General features: G+C 34.5%; 1 protein-coding gene across 4 annotated transcripts in view; it reads left to right on the top strand.

The window, feature by feature from the left end:
* Positions 1–19130, top strand: part of ROCK1 (Rho associated coiled-coil containing protein kinase 1) — a 156572-nt gene that overhangs the window by 98630 nt on the left and 38812 nt on the right. For all 4 annotated transcript variants that reach the window (XM_019653869.1, XM_019653868.1, XM_019653871.1 and 1 more), the window contains 4 exons: positions 2205–2296; positions 2395–2641; positions 13903–14009; positions 15239–15389. In XM_019653869.1, the coding sequence (XP_019509414.1) occupies positions 2205–2296; positions 2395–2641; positions 13903–14009; positions 15239–15389 (597 nt within the window). The remainder of the gene's footprint in view (positions 1–2204; positions 2297–2394; positions 2642–13902; positions 14010–15238; positions 15390–19130) is intronic.

Raw genomic sequence — 19130 nt, 5'->3', positions numbered from 1 at the left:
GTATTTTGTCTATGTTTTTCAAAGGTCATTTATTTATACAAAGAACAAAGATCAACCAATGATATATTGCCTGTTTTGTTCGATAACCTTTTGCCATCTTTCATTGAGCTTCATAATTCCTCGTTCATAGAAAGATCTGTCTTTATTTGCGAAAAACTGAACAAGGTGCTGATTTACAGCCTCATCTGAATTGAACGTTATACCACACAAGGAGTTTTGAAGAGAGCAAGACCAAGTGGAAGTCTGACGGCTCAAGGTCAGGCGAGTATGGTGGGTGTGGCAACACATTCCATCCAAGCTCCAATAATTTTTGACGTGTGATCAAACTGTGTGTGGTCTCGCGTTGTCGCAATGGAACACAACTCCTTTACAATTAACAAGTTCTGGACATTTCTGGATGATGGATCTGTTCAAACTGTCCAATTCCCGACAGTACACATTCAAATAGATTGTTTGGTACCTTGGTAAGAGCTCAAAAAACACGACATCTTTAAAATCCCACCTCGCTGACAGCATAGCCTTCCGCTGATGAATGTCTGCTTTCGATGTCGTTTGAGGTGAATCATCACATCGGGACCAAGACCATTCGCACACCACATTGTTGTCAACAATCCACTTCTCATCACCAGTTATCAGTCACTTCAAGAAAGGATCGTTTTCCTCACGTTTAACGAGCATAGTGCAGTTTATACGCGCCATCAAATGAACTTCTTTGAGTTTATGTGGAACCCAAATATCGAGCTTGCTTACATATCCCAGCTTCTTCAGGTGGTCGTGAACAGTTGAATGATGGATGTTCAATGTTTCTGCAATCTCTTGTGTCGTGTAACGTGGGTTTGACTCGATCAGTGCCTTTATTTTGTCATCATCAACCTCGGTGGGCCTCCCTGACCAAAAAGCATCGTTGAGATCAAAATCACCAGCACGGAATTTCGTGAACCATTGTTGGTACTGACGTTCTTGTAGAGCCTTGTCACCGTAAACTTTATGCAACTTTTCACAAGCTTGATGCGCGTTCTTCCCTTTATGGAAGTAAAACAGTAAAATATGGCAAAAATGCACAGTTTGGTCTTCTATCTTCAACTTGTTGTAAAATCTCCAAAACTCAACCAAATCGCTCAATTTTTATTTAGAATGAAGCTAGAACTGTCAGCCGTCAAATGACATAGCAATAACATAGATGGGAATGACTCTGGTACTTTCAAAACTGAACTAGTGCCACCTGTCACAGACATGCATCATGACTTTTCCGACAACCCAATACTAAACTAGAATTTCATGTGTTATAATAGTTGTGTTATAAATGCACTTAAAATAGCTTTCTACACCCTTTGATCCAGTGATTTCACTTCTAGGAATTTATTTTACATACATACTTGTGACACATGCACACTGGTGTATAAACAAGGATATTCATTGTAGCATTATTTAAAATGGCAAATTATTATAAATAACAAAAATATAATCAATGATAGAATAAATACAATCAATGGTATGCCTGTATGGTAGAATACTGTGTATCTTGTGAAAGAATAAAGCATCTCCTGACATATTTTATAAAAGGATCTCTAAGATGTATCTTTAATTGGAAAAAGGTATAGATTGTTTAAAACAAGAGTGATTGTCAGTATAGCTTAAATACAGATATGCATGTGGAAACATACATAGATATTATGTGTGTTTTTATATATTAGGGTACATAGACTATCTTAGGAAGGATTTGCAAGAAATTACTAATAGTTCTGGCTGGGGAGGACAGTCAAGGGACTAGGAGACAATGTGAACGCAGGAAGACTTATTCTGCACTATATACCATTTGGTGCCTGCCTTTTGAATTTTGAACCATTTTAAAAATACTGAACTCTACTTAACGACTTGTACTACTCAAAAACAAATAATATTAAAACTAGCTTTATAATGTTTCACTAATAGATTGGTCTTATTAAAGGAATAAAAGAATTTGAAATATTACAACAGTAGAAACACATCTGTTTTTGCATTCTATGTTATAAAATGCTCTACTTTTTGATGAATTTAAAACGTACTTCCAAAAAAAAAAAAAAGTACTTCCAAGATGGAATTTCACTTTAGGAATGGAACTACTGTAGCTGACGATTATGGCCTAAGACTATTTTTAAAATAGATTTGTATGTTTCCTCCATGAAAACATTGTAATTTCTATGTCTTAATCTTTTATTTTCTAGTTTCTACATTAAAAGACCAGTTGGAAGACTTAAAGAAAGTAAGTCAGAATTCACAGCTTGCTAGTGAGAAGTTGGCACAGTTACAAAAGCAGGTAAGTTTTTGGAATGCTTTTTTAAAAAAAAATTATAATCAATAAGTTTGATTGTATTTTGGTGAAAAACCTATTTTCTTGCTTTCTTTTTTAAATAGCTAGAAGAAGCCAATGACTTACTAAGGACAGAATCAGATACAGCTGTAAGATTAAGGAAGAGTCACACAGAGATGAGCAAGTCAATTAGTCAGCTAGAGTCCCTGAACAGAGAATTGCAAGAGAGAAATAGAGTTCTAGAGAATTCCAAGACACAAACAGACAAGGAGTATTACCAGCTGCAAGCTGCCTTTGAAGCTGAACGAAGAGACAGAGGTCATGATTCTGAGATGATTGGAGACCTTCAAGGTAATATTTTTTACTACCTTACTGTAGTAAAATATTCATTACATAAAATTTACCATCTTAACCATTTTTAAACATACAATTCAGTGGCATAAAGTACTTTCACATTATTGTGCAACCACCCCTACTATCCATCTCCAGAACTTTTTTTTCATCTCAAACTAAAACTCTATATCCATTAAATAGTAGCTCCCCATTATTCACTCTTCCCAGCTGCTGGTAACCACATCCTACTTTATGTCCCTATGAATTTGACTATCTCATAAAAGTGAAATCAGACAATATTTGTCCTTTTGTATCTGCCTTTTTCCACTTAGCATAAGGTCTTAAAGATTCATCTATGTTGTAGCATGTACCAAAATTTCCTTCCTTTTTAAGGCTGAATATATTCCATTGTATGTACATAACAAATTTTGTTTATGAATAGAAGGTAATCTTTTTGTTTTTTATTTTAAATTGTGGTTAAAAGCATAAAATTTACCATCTTAATCATTTTTAAGTATAAGGTAATATATTTTTTATCATATTGCTTTCATAAAGAAAATGACCTTGGTGAAACTGGAAATTGTTAGCATTTTTCCTCTTTCAGGATAATGCTACATTTGTATCACATTGTAATTTTTTTCTCACAGCCACCCCTGTGAGGTAGGTAATGTGGGTATTTTCCAATTTTACAACCAGATTTCTAAAAACTTAATTTTAAAATGTGCCTAATTCACAAAAGTCTTACTCAATATGGGACTATTCGAAGCAGAGAGGATTATCACTATTAAAACCTGGGAATTCCTCATGCATTGGTGGTAGAAATAGAAACTCAGTTGCAGAAATAGAATCTCATTATAAAGAATTAGGTACTTGGGAAGGTTAGGACTAGAGATAACAGCAGTCTCTGTGAGTCTAAAATAAAAAGATTGAGTATAATTATCAGTGAATAAAAGAACAGTTTTTATAATGGTAATAAAATTCAATTTGTTTTCAAATAGATGCCTAGTTCTACCCACTTATTTAGTTTTCTTTTTTCTATTCTTACTAGCAACCAGCATCTATACTACCTAATCAAACAGATATGCATGGAAGTTGCCAGATCTCTCAGGGAAAAATTGGGGGTGGGGTAGTCTATTTTAACCTTAGTCACAGTATGGGAACATCGTTTGGGGTCTCATGGGGCTTTGATGATTAGCTATAATTCTGTGGAGAGATGTCAGGGTTGGTTTTTGTGACTGTGGAAACGGAAATTAAGATCTCCCGTTGCTTCTTAGCTGAGGAGTGTTATGCAATCTTATTTCTCAGGGACTAGGCTTAAAATAGACCTAAATGTAATCAAGAAAGCAACCTCATTATATGTATTAGAAAAGTCTCATACTTGACTTCCTTAAATTACGAAAGTCACTGCCTTCTTTATAAACCAAGTAGAGTAGAATAGGTGACCCCCTATAAATCCTTCCAGTTCTAACATTCTTTTAAGTCTGTGATCTTTAGGATATGACTGGGCTTTGAATCTATTTTGTAGATGTTATTGATGTTAAAGAAAATTCATTGCATGATTTATTGTTGAGGTTTATCCTTTTTTTGTTTCCTTAAAGGTTTAATTTTTTTATTTAAATGTGAATCAAAGCTCATGCATATAAAGATGCATATGGTTAAAAAAACACATACAAAATTTTTAGATTAATCTTTTATGGTCCTTAAGAAATTTCAGGTCCCTCGGGTATAAATTTCTCACAGCTTAGGACGCTGGGCTCCTGGCAGAGGCAGGATTATTTCCTAGTTGAATGTCCTCCATGTACACTCATGGACAGAAGCTTCTTCTTTTGTACAGGAAATGACTTCCCAAATATAATTGGATTGTAAATAGTTTAGGCTTTGTGGGCCACATATGATCTCTGTTACATATTCTTTTTTACTTTTTACAATCCTTTAAAAATGAAAAAGACATTCTTAGCTTCATGTCTGCAGAGAAACAGGCTACAGGTTTGAAGTTTGCCAGCACCTGGACCAGTGTATAGAAAAGGCTGCTGTTACAGACAAAAAGTTAGCTTCCAAAAGTCCAGGCCATAGAGGCTTAAACAAAAGGAATGGACAAAGATCAAAGGAATGGACAATGATTTAATCATGGAGGAATGAAAATTTTAACTGAAATGATGAGTTCTTCATTTAGTAAGCCTATCTGTAATTCTTCAGATTGAAATGCAGAAGGACAAATTTTTTTAATGAACCATTTTTAAGTCTTTTTAAAAACCCTGTTAAGTTGGCTTTTTCTTTAACTTATTTTGGAAAATTTCAGTCGTATACCATAGAAGAAGACTATAATGACCCCCTTAGGCACCCATCATCCAGCTTCAATAATCTTCATCTAGCAGCCAGTCTTGTTTCTTTTATACCCCTACCTTCCCTTCCCAATCATGTCACACTGAATTATTTTGAAGCCAGTCACAGGCACCACTTTGTTTAATTTGTAAACATTTCAGTACTTCTCAAAGATAAGGATTCTTTAAAAAATAAAATAACCATAATATCATTATCAAACCTGGACAATTATTTAATATTGTGATATCTAGTATTGTAACATCTAGTCAATGCTCATATGCTTCCAGTAGTCCCATAATTTGTTGTTGCTGTTGCTGTTCTGTTTCACTTGAATTAGGATTCAATTAAGGCCCACACATTGCATTTCATAATGCCTCTTGAGTTTTTTTTACCTTGAGGTTTTTTTTTAATCTATAGGTTTCCCTTCCCTTTTTTGTTCTTTGTAGTTTGTTGTTGCTGTAGGTTGAAGAAAACAGGTTTTTTTTGTTTTATTCAATGTCTGCCATTCTGAATTTTGATGATTTCATGTACTGGTGTCAGTTAACATGTTGGTCTGTCCCTGGTAGTACTTCAAACTGGTAATTCTGGGAAGCTTGATCTATTTCATTTCAGGTAGGACTTTGGCAAGAATACATGTAAGCCATATTGTTTATGCACTAGGAGACACATAAAGTCTATCTGTCTCATTTTGTGATGTTACAAGGAATTGATAATCGTTGCCTAGATCCTTTGGTTTTTTTTAGAGTTTGCTCTGGTGATCTATTTTTATAATTTTTCATTTGTTTGTTAACTGGAATACTACTAAATTTTTTCTAACTAATTATATAGTCATGTTGAGGTAACAGCTTTTTTAAAAAAAAGAAGTTCAGGTTAAATACTTGATTGTTTTCCTTTACTATTTTTTAGAACAGTAAGTTATTTCCCCAGCATTCTCCACACGTAACCAATGACATTTTAAAATATATTTATGAACTTACAAATTTTAATATATTTAATATCTTAGCTCACTGCAGTATTATTTATGCTCATTTATGGCTAGTGAGAATCTCTTCAAATTTAGACACTGCCCTAGTAGTCTTGGATAGCATTTTTTTGGTATGCGTAGTATATTTTCCAGGATCGTTTTCAATCCCAGACCTGGAATCACCCATTTTCCACGGAACCCTTTTTGTGGCATATGACATTCAGAGACGAAATCTGAATGCTCTGGTTACTCACTGCTTTTGGATTGGTAAATGTTTGTAGAACTTTTTAATGAACAGAGGTAGGAAATACTTATTTTCATTTGTAATTTTAATTTTCTTATTGTATTGTGATCAAAATCTCTTAACAGATATAAACCTGAATTTTTTTTCTGACTTAGTCCATAATGCATTTTGTTTTGTTTTTGGCTGTTACATGAGCATTTTAAAATTGTGTATGTTTTTTACTTAATATATTTTGGGTTTGTTTTTTGGAAGAAAAATAGTAGATCAATTCTCTAATCTATCAGTTTTCTATGAGTCCATTTGTGCTTTGTCTCTTTAATCTGTCAAATTTTGAAATCTTAAAAGTTATCCTATGATGATTTTTGACTTGTTTTTTCTCATAGCTCCCTTGTATTTCTAACAGCTTTTGCGGGTGTGTGTGTGTGTGTGTGTGTGTGTGTGTGTGTGTGTGTGTGTGTTTTGTTAGTTTCAGATGTACAAAACAACATAATGATTAGACATTTACACCCTTCACAAAGTGATAACCCACCAAGTCTACTACCCCTCTGCCATCATACATAGGTAGCTGTTGTAATACCATTGACTATATTTCCTATGCTATACTTCACATCCCATAACTATGGATATGTATATATCTGTAGCTATAACTATAGCTATATCTATATAGAATAGCTATAAATATATAGCTATAGCTGTAGCAATAGCTATAGATATATACAGAGGGTGCCAAAAATTATACACATTTTAAGAAAGGAAAAAACTATATTAAATTGTAATACTCAATATATACTGATAACAGAAGATGAATACAAGTTGTGTATACATTTTATTGGCACCCCCAGTGTATACCAGGGGTGTCAAAAATATATATTACAAGTGGACACTGGTCAACGTTGCTCAAGCAGTAGTTCTCCATAATCAGAAGTATCTGGACACTCATGGTAACCACTTGAGCACCTCTTGTAATTGCAGAAGTCAAACGTGACTTGTATTCATCCTTTGTAATCAGTATATATTGAGTATTCCAATTTTACTGTAGTTTTTTCCTTGCTTAAAATGTGTATACATTTTTTTGGCACATTGTGTGTGATATATATATATATATATATATATATATATATAAATATATAATTATAGTTGACATTCAGTATTAGTTTATATTATTTTCAAGTGTACAGTGCAGTGCTTAGGCATTTATGTAATCTATGAAGTGATCCCCCCGATAAGTCCAGCACCCATCTGGCACCCTACATAATCTTTACAACATTATTGATTATATTCCCCATACTGTGTTTCACATCCCTGTGACTATTTTGTGACTGTCAATTTGTATTTTCTAATCCCTTCACCTTCTCCCTCATCCCCCAACCCCCTCCCATCTAGCAACCGTCAGTTTTTTCTCTATATCTGAGTCTATTTCTCTGAGTCTATTTCTGTTTTGTTTGCTCATTTATTCTGTTCTTTAGACTCCACATATAAGTGAAATCATATGGTATTTGTCTTTCTCAGTCTGATTTCACTTAGCATAGTATCCTCTAAGTCCATCCATGGTGTTGCAAATGGTAAGATTTCGTCTTTTTTATGGCAGAGTAATACTCCATTATAAATGTATATAATTTCTTTATTCAGTCGTATATTGATGGGCATTTTGGTTGTTTCCAAATCTTGGCTATTGTGAATAGCGCTACAGTAAACATAGGGGTGCATATATTTTTTCGAAATAGTGTTTTGGATTTCTTTAGATTAATACCCTAAGTAATATATATATATATATATATATATATATATATATATATATATATATATATACACACACACATATATATATATATATATATATATATATTTTTTTTTTTTTAGAGGAATTTTATTGGGGAACAGTGTGTTTTTCCAGGATCCATCAGCTCCAAGTCAAATATTGTTTCAATCTAGTCATAGAGGGCATTTTTCCAGGACCTGTCAGCTCATTGGCCCATGTGGGAGTTTGAACCGGCAACCTTGGTGTTATGAACCTGCGCTCTAACCACCTGAGCTAGCCAGCTGCCCCAGTAATGTTTTTACAAATAAGAGTACATCAAATTAAAAAGTTTTTTCACAGCAAAGGAAACCATCAACTAAGCAAAAAGGCATCCTACTGAATGGGAAAAGATATTTGCCAGTGATACATCTGAAAAGGGTTTAATATCCAAAAGTTATAAAAAATTCATACAACTCAATACCAAACAAACAATCCAATTTAGAAATGGGCAGAGGACATGAATAGACATTTCTCCAAAGAGGACATACAGATGGCCAATAGCCATATGAAAAGATGTTCAACTCACTAATCATCAGAGAAATGCAAATTAAAACGACAGTGACATACTAACCTCACGCCCATCAGAATGGCTATCAATAAATCAACAAACGTGTTGGTGAGGATGTGGAGAAAAGGGAATCCTTGTGCACTGTTGGTGAGATTGTAAATTGGTGCGGCCATTATGGAAAACAGTTTGAATGTTCCTCAAAAAATTAAAAATAAAACTACCTTGGACTGGCCAAGTGGCGCATTGGTTCAGAACTGGCTTGGGATGCCAGAGGGCCCCAGTTCAGATCCCACATATGAGTGCCAATGACACTGCCCTCTACAGCTAACATGCTGAACAACAGCTCAGCCTGGAGCTGGGCTTCCATGAGTCGCCGGCGACGGTGTAGGCTGCAGCCCCTGCTGCAGTGGGTTTCCATGGGCTACCGTGTGTAGCCAGCAGCCAGCGTGAGCGGCTGTCTAGAAGCCGGCGACTGATCTGCCTCGCCTGGGAAGAATGCAATGATGGTGCCAGCTTGGGCCAGTGAAGCAACATCCTCTACAACTAGACTGAAGAACAAAAGGACAGCACCTTGTCTGTTCCCCTTCCCTCGAGTCCCCAGCGCTGTTCCCCTCCCCTACTTCCCCAATAAAATGTTTAAAAAAAAATAGAACTACCTTATGATCCAGCCGTTCCACCTGTGTATATTTTTTTACTGAGGTGAAATTCATATAACAAAAAATTAACACTTAAAAGTGTACAATTCAGTGGCATTTAGTACATTCACAATATTCTGTAATCACCTTCTCTGTTTAGTTTCAGATATTTTTATTATCCCTAAAAAACCTTGTCCCTTCCTATATCCCCCTCCACCTAGTCCTTGGCAACCACCAATGTCCTTTTTACCTCTGAATTAACCTATTATGGATATTTCATATAAATGACATAATATGTGACCTTTTGTGTCAGGCTTCTTCCACTTTGCATATTTTTAACATTCATCCATGTTGTAGCTTGTATCAGCACTTCATTTATGGCTGAGTAATATTCTGTTGTGTGTATATACCAGTGTTAAGCCATTCATCTATTGATGGACACTGAGTTATTTCCACCTTTTGGCTATTGTGAATTACAGTGCTGTGAGCATTTGTGTACAAGTATTTGTTGGAGTATCTGTTTTCAGATCTTCTGGATATATATCTGGGAGTAGAATTGCTGGGCCATGTGGTAATTCTGTGTTGAACTTTTGAGGAACTTCTAAACTGTTTTCCACAACAGCTACAGCATTTTCCATTCCCACCAGCAATGTATGAGGGTTCCAGTTTCTCCACATCCTTGCCAGTACTTAATATTTAATCTTTTTTAGTTATAGACACTACTGGGTGTGAAGTAGTGTCTCATTGTGGCTTTGATTTTCATTTTCCTAATGACTAATGACATTGGGCACCTTTTATGTGCTTATTGGACATTTGTATATCCGCCTTGGAAAAGTGTCTATTTATGTCCTCTACCCATTTTTAATCGGGTTGTCTTTTCGTTGTTGACTTTTAGAGTCTGGATACTAGACCTTATCAGATATATGATTTGCTCGATATTTACTACCATTTTCTGTAGGTTGTCTTCACTTTCTTGATAATATCCTTTGATACACAAAAGTTAATTTCAATGAAGTCCATTTTATCTATTACATGTTGCTTATATTTTTGGTGTCGTATCTCAGAATACACTGCCAAATCCAATATTATGAAGATTTTACCCCTGTGTGTCTAAAAGTTTTATGGTTTTAACACTTACATTTAGGTCTCTGACCTATATTGGTTAATTTTTGTATATGGTAAAACATAGGGGTCCAACCTTATTCTTTTGCCTCTGGATATTCCGTGTACCTGCATTATTTGTTGAAGAAACAGATCTTTCCCCATTGAATGTTTTTGGCATCCTTGCTGAAAATCTATTGGCTATAAATACATGGGTTTGTTTCTGGATTCTCAGTTCTATTCCGTTAGTCCATATGTCTATTCTTAGGCCAGTACTGTTTTGATCACTGTAGCTTTCTTTATAGCAAGTTTTAAAAGAGGAAGTTTGAGTCCTACATCTTTGTTGGTTTGTTTGTTGTTGTTGTTGTTTTCACATTGTTTTAGCTATTCAGAGCTCCTTGGAATTTCATATAATTTGAGGATCTAGCTTTCCATTCCTGCAAAAGATCCTTGGAATTTTGGTAGGGATTGCACTGAGTCTGTAGAGCACTTTGGGTAGTATGGCCATTGTAACATATTAAGTCTTCCAGTCTGTGAACACAGGATATACCAGGGGTGCCAAAAAAATGTACACACATTTTAAGAGATGTTATCTATGCTCAAGCAGTAGTTCGCCATAATCAGAAGTGCCTGGACGCTGATGATAAACACTTTGAGCACCTCTTGTAATTGCAGAAGTCAAACGTGACTTGTATTCATCTTTTGTTATCGGTATATATTTTTACAATTAATACAGTTTTTTTCGTTTCTTAAAATATGTATTCATTTTTTTGGCACCCCCTGTATTTCCATTTCTTTAGGTCTTTTTAAAATTCATTTCAGCAGTGTTTGTTAGTTTTTTATGTATAAGTCTTAAACCTCCTTGGTTAAATTATTCCTAGGTATTTTATTCTTTTAAATGCTCTTATAAATGGAATTGTCTTAGTTTTCTATTTTGTACTGTTTATTGAATATGATATTAGCTGTGGGTATTTCATAAATACCCTGTTTTATATGTATTTAATTGTTTGGTATATTAAGGTTTTATGATTTCTATATCTTCTTACTGGATTATAATTATATTGTTATAAATTATATTAAATGCATCTGACCTCGAGGGTTTTTCCCTTATTTTGCATTTTCCTGTTACGCTTCCCCATCCATTTTTAAAAAGTGTTTGTATGTAGTTGGTGGGCCTCAAATTTACATTGTAGGTTTCATATTTGGGGATTTTAACATATTTAGATTTTTTTAAGTGAGATTTTTTTTTTTGGCTAAAACTTAGTATGTGTGCACATATTAAAATAAATAAAAGATATATATATATCTGGAGAAATTTTTACATGAACACATCCACATAACAAGAATTTAGATCATGAAACTGAACATTACCAGCAGCCCAGAATTCCCCCCTGGCTTCCTGTAATCACTAACTCCCTTCCCCCCAAGTAATCATTGTTCTGCCTTCTAACACCATAAGTTAGCTTTGCTTGTTTTTTAACTTTTTATAAATGGAATCATGGAGTTAAACACTCCTTTGTGTCTGTTTTATTTAATTCAACATTGTGAGGTTCATCCCTGTTGTTCTATATGACAATAGTTTCTCTCTCCTTGCTGTGGAATATTCCATTTATTTTATATGACCACTGCAATTTATCAATCATTCTGTGACATGGATATTCTGATTATTTCCATTTGGGGGCTATTATGAATATTGCTGTTATGAACTTTCTTGTACATATTATTTTTAGTAATCATACATGTGGTTCCTGTTGGTATACACTTCGGAGTGGCAGAGCCATAAAGTATACATATACTTGGCTTTAGTAAGTCTTTTCAAGCATTTCAAAGTAGCTGCACCCATTTACATTCACCAGCAGTATATCATAGAATGCCAGTTGCTCCACATCCTCATCAAGGACAATACTTATCCCAACTGAGTATTGTCAGTCTTGATGTTTTAGCCATTCTGGTGGTATGTGATAGTATTTCCTTATGGGTTAATTTGTGTTTCCCTGGTGTCTAAGATTTCCATGTTATTTGGCAATTTGTGATGTGCTCAATCTTTTCAAGTCTTTTGCCTATGTTTTTATTGGATTGTTTGTCTTTTTCTTACTGGTTTGTATGACTCCTAGATATTAGTCCTTTATCAAATATGAGTATATGTATCATAATTGTCTTCTCCAACTCTGTGGTTTGTCTTTTCACTCTTAATGTTGTCTGCTGATGAACAGGAGGTGTTACTTTTCTTATTTTTAATGTAGTCCGCTTATTTTATTTTATGGTTAGTGCTGTATTTAGTGTGGCCTGTTAAATTCCTTTATTAGATCATGAAGATACTGTTCCCTATTTTCTTCTAGAAGTTTTATTCCATTTAGGCTGCAATACCTGATATTTTGAGTTTTTTCCTTCCATTATATATTTATATATATTTTTGTATACGAAGTGTTTTTGTTTTCATGTATTGCACAGACAAGTTAGTTTCTTCCTAGCATATTTTAAAAAATAGAATAAATGAGGAAAGTAAACTATATTTTATTTAACATGTCTTGCATGTGGTTATTAGGAATCTGTAATGAATTAAAATAATGTTTTCATTACTTTATCTTATTGGGAATTGGTTATATAAACTTGTACATGAAAAATTGAGTTTAACCTGAATTTACTATCTCTGTACAGATTTTTTAAATCTTTTATTATAAATACTGGAAGAAGCATTTTTAATAGTACTTTAACATTTAAATAATTTGCCACATTTACTTTATCTCTGTCCATACAAACACTTTATATTTTTGCCCCATCATGTGAAAGAAACTGTCAGGTAGGTGTTTCTTTCTTCTCCATGAACATAATGCCATTATCATGTGCATGTGTGCGTTTGTAAATAAAATTATTTAATTGCTGTGTAGCAGACAAGCATTATAAGTTGCCAAAGATTTAATATTAATTAAAGAACTACTTCAGAAACACTGAAATGGGAAGCAGGTAGAGTGAAGACTTCAGCAAGTACAAGTTAAACACTGAACTTTAAGAAGTGCAAAACTTTCTTTGATCCATCATGGCACTTAATCCATTTTTCTGCCAAATCCTAGGCCATTTTGAATCACAAAATAAGAAAATAGATTCTTACTTTTGAACTAGACTATACTATTATATTCCTTTATGTTAAATTCTACATGTATTTAATTTGTGTTTGTTAAATACTTATGCATTAAAATTATTTAAGGCATAAAGCATGTGTTATTTTAATGAGCATTAATAAATATGAGTTGCTACCATTGCATGGTGTGAGCCTCAGGTGAGTTAAAACTAAGCTTTGTTTAAGGCACTTGGATTCCTTAGAACTTAGTTTTCTATAAAAATGGAGTTTGGCTCCATTAAATTTAAGAGTAGTTAAATACTTTTAGAATGTCTGGCACATAAAAAGCACTTAAATACTTGCCTTAATTAACCGAAGAGTCTCACTCTTACCATGGTAGAAAAGTATAGAATAAAGACTCAGATCTGACAGGCTCCATCTCTTTGACCATTTGTGAAATGAAGATGATCTTCAGTTAGCATTAACATTTTGATTACCATTCTATATATTGTAGTTATTGTATATACTACCAAGAAAACAATTCTATCTGATCAGGACATTTAAAACTTTTTTTGTATCTTAATGGTCATGCTGAACAAAAGACTTGTTTTAATAACCATGTAACTTGAACTTTTTTCTCACTTGATAGCTCGAATTACATCTTTACAAGAGGAGGTGAAGCATCTCAAATATAATCTCGAAAGAGTAGAAGGAGAAAGAAAAGAGGCTCAAGACATGCTTAATCATTCAGAAAAGGTAAACGATTTAACATTACCAATTATGAGATAGTATTTACTGGTTATGAAATATAAGGTGGTTTTATAAAATAGCATTCATTTCTAATGTTTGTATGTTATGTTTCTAAAAGTTTTTATGAATGATCAGTTGGTTGTGGGGGGTAGGGATATGTGTCTTAGGGCTTTTTGTTGTGTTTTGTTTTTACCCTTGAAGGGTATTAGTTGTTTTATATTATCTGATCATCACAGATTGCTTTGGTTTGGAAATACCTTTTCATACAGAATTTTTTTCCGATTTTTTTGTACATGGGTAACCTGAAGGTGCTGAACCTTATTACTAGCCTTATAAAGAAGGAAAACAAAAGATCAGTATGTAGACCATGTGTGCTTTTTCCACTTTGTTGTTAAGAGTTAGCAAAATAGAAAATGCACAAAATGAAAATTATAGAATTTTCTTAACAATGAAAAAATGTCATTGGTTTTCCTCGTCCCTATCTTGCTTTAAAAAAAAAAAGGATTAAATAGATAATACGCAGATCTAGCTCTCACTTTTTTGATGCCTCCCTGAAATGTTGTAGGTTTCCTAGATCCTCAGATAAATGATGAGAAAAATCTACCAGTTATCCTTTGAACATGTTTTGTGACAATCAGAATAGTTTTGATGTCGAAGTTTGGTGTAAATGTAGAAATACGATGAATGAAGATTAGAAGAAGCACCCTAACAGAAATGGAATACAATTCGACTTGGTTTTTTCATCAAAGCAACATAAATCTAGGTATAGATGCAAATGTAGATAGAAATAATTTAATTGTTTAAAAAAGCGGTAGCAAAAATTTTTAAAGGAAGTGAAGAATTGTCCTATTTATTTCTGATCCTAGCACTGAACCCTCCTGAACATCACCACCACCACCACCACCACCACCACAACCTTGCCCTGCCATCAGCCACATCTTAATGATTCAAATGGGAAGGAGTAGTATGGGGGCGGGGGGGTAAAGAAAAGGTGATATTTTGCTTTTACTATATGTGCTTATTGTGATTTTTAAAGTCAGACGTTATAGGTAATGTGAAATATACAGGAAAGTATCAAAAAAACTTATGTACTGAATAAAAGTATTTAGGAAATAATAATGTCACATTTCAGGCCAGTTGATTCATCTATTATTTCTTGTGGAATATTAAATAATGTAAGATTTAGTAATGTATCTTTTGAACAATATTACATGACTCTCATTCTCATTTTACAGGAAAAGAATAATTTAGAGATAGATTTAAACTACAAGCTAAAATCATTACAACAACGGTTAGAACAAGAGGTAAATGAACATAAAGTAACCAAAGCTCGTTTAACTGACAAACATCAATCTATTGAAGAGGCAAAGTCCGTTGCAATGTATGGTAAGTGTCTATTTTAATATTTGCTACATGATTAGTTTTTAAATAATGCCTACCAAAAAAATTTATTTTTGATCAAAATTTCACTTTATAGTAGTATAAATTGTTTAAAATTATAAATAATGATCTAGGAAGAGGATATTTTCCCTTTTTTTTTTTTTGGATAACTTCCTTTTTTTGAAATCACGATTTCACCTTCTAGTTCCCTCACTCTACTACCCTCTATTCCCTGTAAAAGTCAGAGGATTCACTCTTTTTTCCCAGTTTTTCAGTTCTTTCCTTTATTTTCTTCCCAATCCATTCTGGAACTTATTGTTTGTTCATTTACCTGCTTTCTTGCTTTGTACGCTCAATTTTTTCGTTTCTTTGTATTTCCACTGTATTAGGCCTCTAAACACAACCCTAGATCAGACCAACCAGCCACTTTCTTCACTTCATATAGTTCTTCAGATGGGTGTTAGCCCAGTGCATTATCCCCAACCACAGATGAGCTGTCAGTTTTTCTGTATATCACTCGTCAATTCTTTCTCCCAGACTTTTATTTCTCTTCTTAAGCTTCCTATACCATTTCTTTGTTACTCCACTTTTAGGTGAACTTTTCTTCTGTGTCAAAAAGAAACCGTGAAAGCATAGTTATGAACTCCTCAAAGTCTAGTTCTCTTATTTAATCAACCTATCCTACTTCATTACCCATCTTCAGTATCTTTCATCTCAGAGGAGGGTGATCCTCTCTTCCTGTCCTGGCTGATGTGTTCTGGATATACTCAGATCCAGTCTCTTTTTATCTCATCATAACTTATTACAGTAGTTCCCCCTTATTCATGGTTTTGTTTTCTGTGGTTTCAGTTACCTGTGGTCATCTAAAGTCCAAAAACATTAAGTGGAAAATTCCAGAAATAAACAATTCGTAAATTTTAAATTATGTGCTATTCTGAGTAGCATGATGAAATCTCGCAATGTCCCTCTCTATTCCACCAGCTCGTGAACCATCCCTTTGTCCAGTGTGTCCATGTTGTGTATGCTTCCTGCCTGTTGGTCACATAGCCTTCTGGGTTATCAAATCCACTGTTGCAGTATTGCACTGCTTATGTTCAAGTAACCCTTATTTACTTACTAATGGCCCAAAGTGCAGGAATAGTGATGCTTGTTACGTATCCTCACAAGGTCAATAATAGCCTAATGCTACATCACAATGCCTACATCATTCACCTCACTTCATTTCATCATATAGGCATTTTATCATTTCACATCATCACAAGAAGGGTGAGTATAGTACAATAAGATATTTTGAGAGAGACAGAGATCACATTCACATAAGTTTTATTACAGTATATTGTTATAATTGTTCTATTTTATTATTAGTTATTACTGTTAATCTCTTACTGTGCCTAATTTGTAAATTAAAAACATAGTGTATATATAGGGTTCAGTACCATCTGTGGTTCAGGCATCCACTGGGTGTCTTGGAATGTATCCCTGTGGATTAGAGGGGACTACTATATCTCTTTTTCTCTTGTTCACCCTCAACCTTTTCTCTTCCACTGAATCCTTGATTGTTGTAAACATGTACAAGTTTCTCCCAACTTAAAAAAAGACAAACCCTTGCAGCAACCTGCTATCTTTACTAATTGCCACTGTTTTATTCATCCCTTTATACCCAAACTTCTAAAAAGAGTAATCTTCCTTTTCTTCATCTTCTACTCACTTCTTACCTACTACAATCTGGAATTGTGACTTGGCACCTTTAAATTCAGTTTATTCAAGAAGAAACTTAGGATATTATCTGTCAAATCTTTTCTTACCCCCTAGTCTCACTGTCCTGGTTAATGGCTATATAGTTTTTATGAGCCCAGACTTAGAATAAGACAAATCTATTTTGCCTGTTAGCCAGCCATTCTATGACTAATGAAATTTAAAAAAAGGTGAGAAAAATGCATGTCAAGTGCCTGTACATGGAGAGCTTTTCAATAAATGGGAGATGTTATCATGATTAAGGAGGGTGGTGGTTTCAATATCCAGGAGCCCAAGCTAGAAATCGGAATCATTCAGAATTTCTACTTCCAAATGATATATACAAGCTAGTCCTCCTTTCCTATTATCTTTTAATTTGTGGTGACATCATCTCTTTGCTTGATTTGTTACAACAGACAGTTTTTACTCTACCAGCAGTTGTTCTATTCATCAATCTATTGTTTTCACTTAGGTCAGAATGATTTTTTTTTTTGTAGATTTTTTTATTGGGGAATTGGGGGGATGGGAACAGCGCTGGGAAATTGGGGGAAGGGAAACAGACAAGTTACTGTCCTTTTGTTCTTCAGTCTAGTTGTGGAGGACGTTGCTTCACTGGCTTAAGTTGGCACCATCATTGCACTCTTCCTGGGCGAGGCAGATCAGTCGCTGGCTTCTGGACGGCCGCTCACGGCGGCTGCTGGCTGCTCACGCTGGCTGCTGGCTACACACGGTAGCCCATGGCAACCCACTGCAGCAGGGGCTGCAGCCTATGCCATCACTGGCGACTCACGGCAGCCCTGCTCCAGGTTGAGCTGTTGTTCAGCATCTTAGCTGTAGAGGGCAGTGTCACTGGTCCTCATATGTGGGATCCAAACCGGGGCCCTCTGGCATCCCAAGCCAGCTCTTAACCATCACGCCACTCGGCCGGCCCCAGAATGATTTTTTTTTAATTCAAATTTTATGCTAGTCGTTCTTAAAATCTTTTTGTGGCTTTTCACTGTTTACAAGGTATATATATATATCAAACTCCTCGTGACATACAAAATCTTTGAATTGGCACTTAACTATATCTTTATAATCGTATTGCTTCTTTGCTTCTTATGTGTACCCCTTTTTTCAGCTATACTGAACTACTTTTATTTCTTTCACATGTTAATTATTGACTGCCTAGTATAGACCTGGCACAACTGAGAATATAGCAGAGATTAAGACTTACAAAAACTCTTTCTCTCAGATTATATTCTGTTGGTGGAAATAAGCAAAAAAGCAAATAAATTAAAATATGGAGAAATTTGTAATCATTAATGTGACTAAAATAACACACAGTGTGATAGTTTCTAGGTAATACTACATTAGATGGGATTCCAAGGAAAGGCCTCTCTGAGCTAATGATATTTGTGGTAAGAACTGAAAGTCAAAATGAATCAGGCATTAAAAAGAGTGGGAGGAAGTATATTCCAGGCAGAACTGATTATAAGTTCAATACTCTTATTCTAAAAATGGTGGGAAGCCATTGCAGTGCTCTAAGCTATGCTGAGATGTATAATTTAGATTTTTAAAAGACCATCCCTGCTGTTGTGTGGTGAATGCTTTTAAGAGAGATAACAGTTTAAAAAGGGAAATCGACTAAAAGTCTACAGGCTGTAGGCATTGGTGGTAATAGAGCTGAAAAGACATGATTGAGATACAGAGGACAGGAGTTGGTGATAAATTAAATGGAACGAGGAAAAAGAGGGAATTAGGAAAGACTCAAGCTTTTAATTTTGACAGCAGGATGGCTGTTAATATATTGGGTTGTCGGAAAAACCATGACGCATGTTTGCAACAGGTGGCACTAGTTCAGTTTTGGAAGTACTAGAGTCATTCGCATCTGTTATTATGTCATTTGACAGCTGACAGTTCTAGCTTCATTCTAAATAAAAATTGAGCGATTTGGTTGAGTTTTGGAGATTTTACAACAAGTTGAAGATGGAAGACCAAACTGTGCATTTTTGCCATATTTTACTGTTTTAC

The sequence above is a fragment of the Hipposideros armiger genome, unplaced genomic scaffold (genome assembly GCF_001890085.2).
Source record: "Hipposideros armiger isolate ML-2016 unplaced genomic scaffold, ASM189008v1 scaffold_209, whole genome shotgun sequence".
NCBI lineage: Eukaryota > Metazoa > Chordata > Mammalia > Chiroptera > Hipposideridae > Hipposideros > Hipposideros armiger.
The sequence above is the reverse complement of the archived record's forward strand: the minus strand, read 5'-3'. Positions and strand labels throughout refer to the sequence as shown.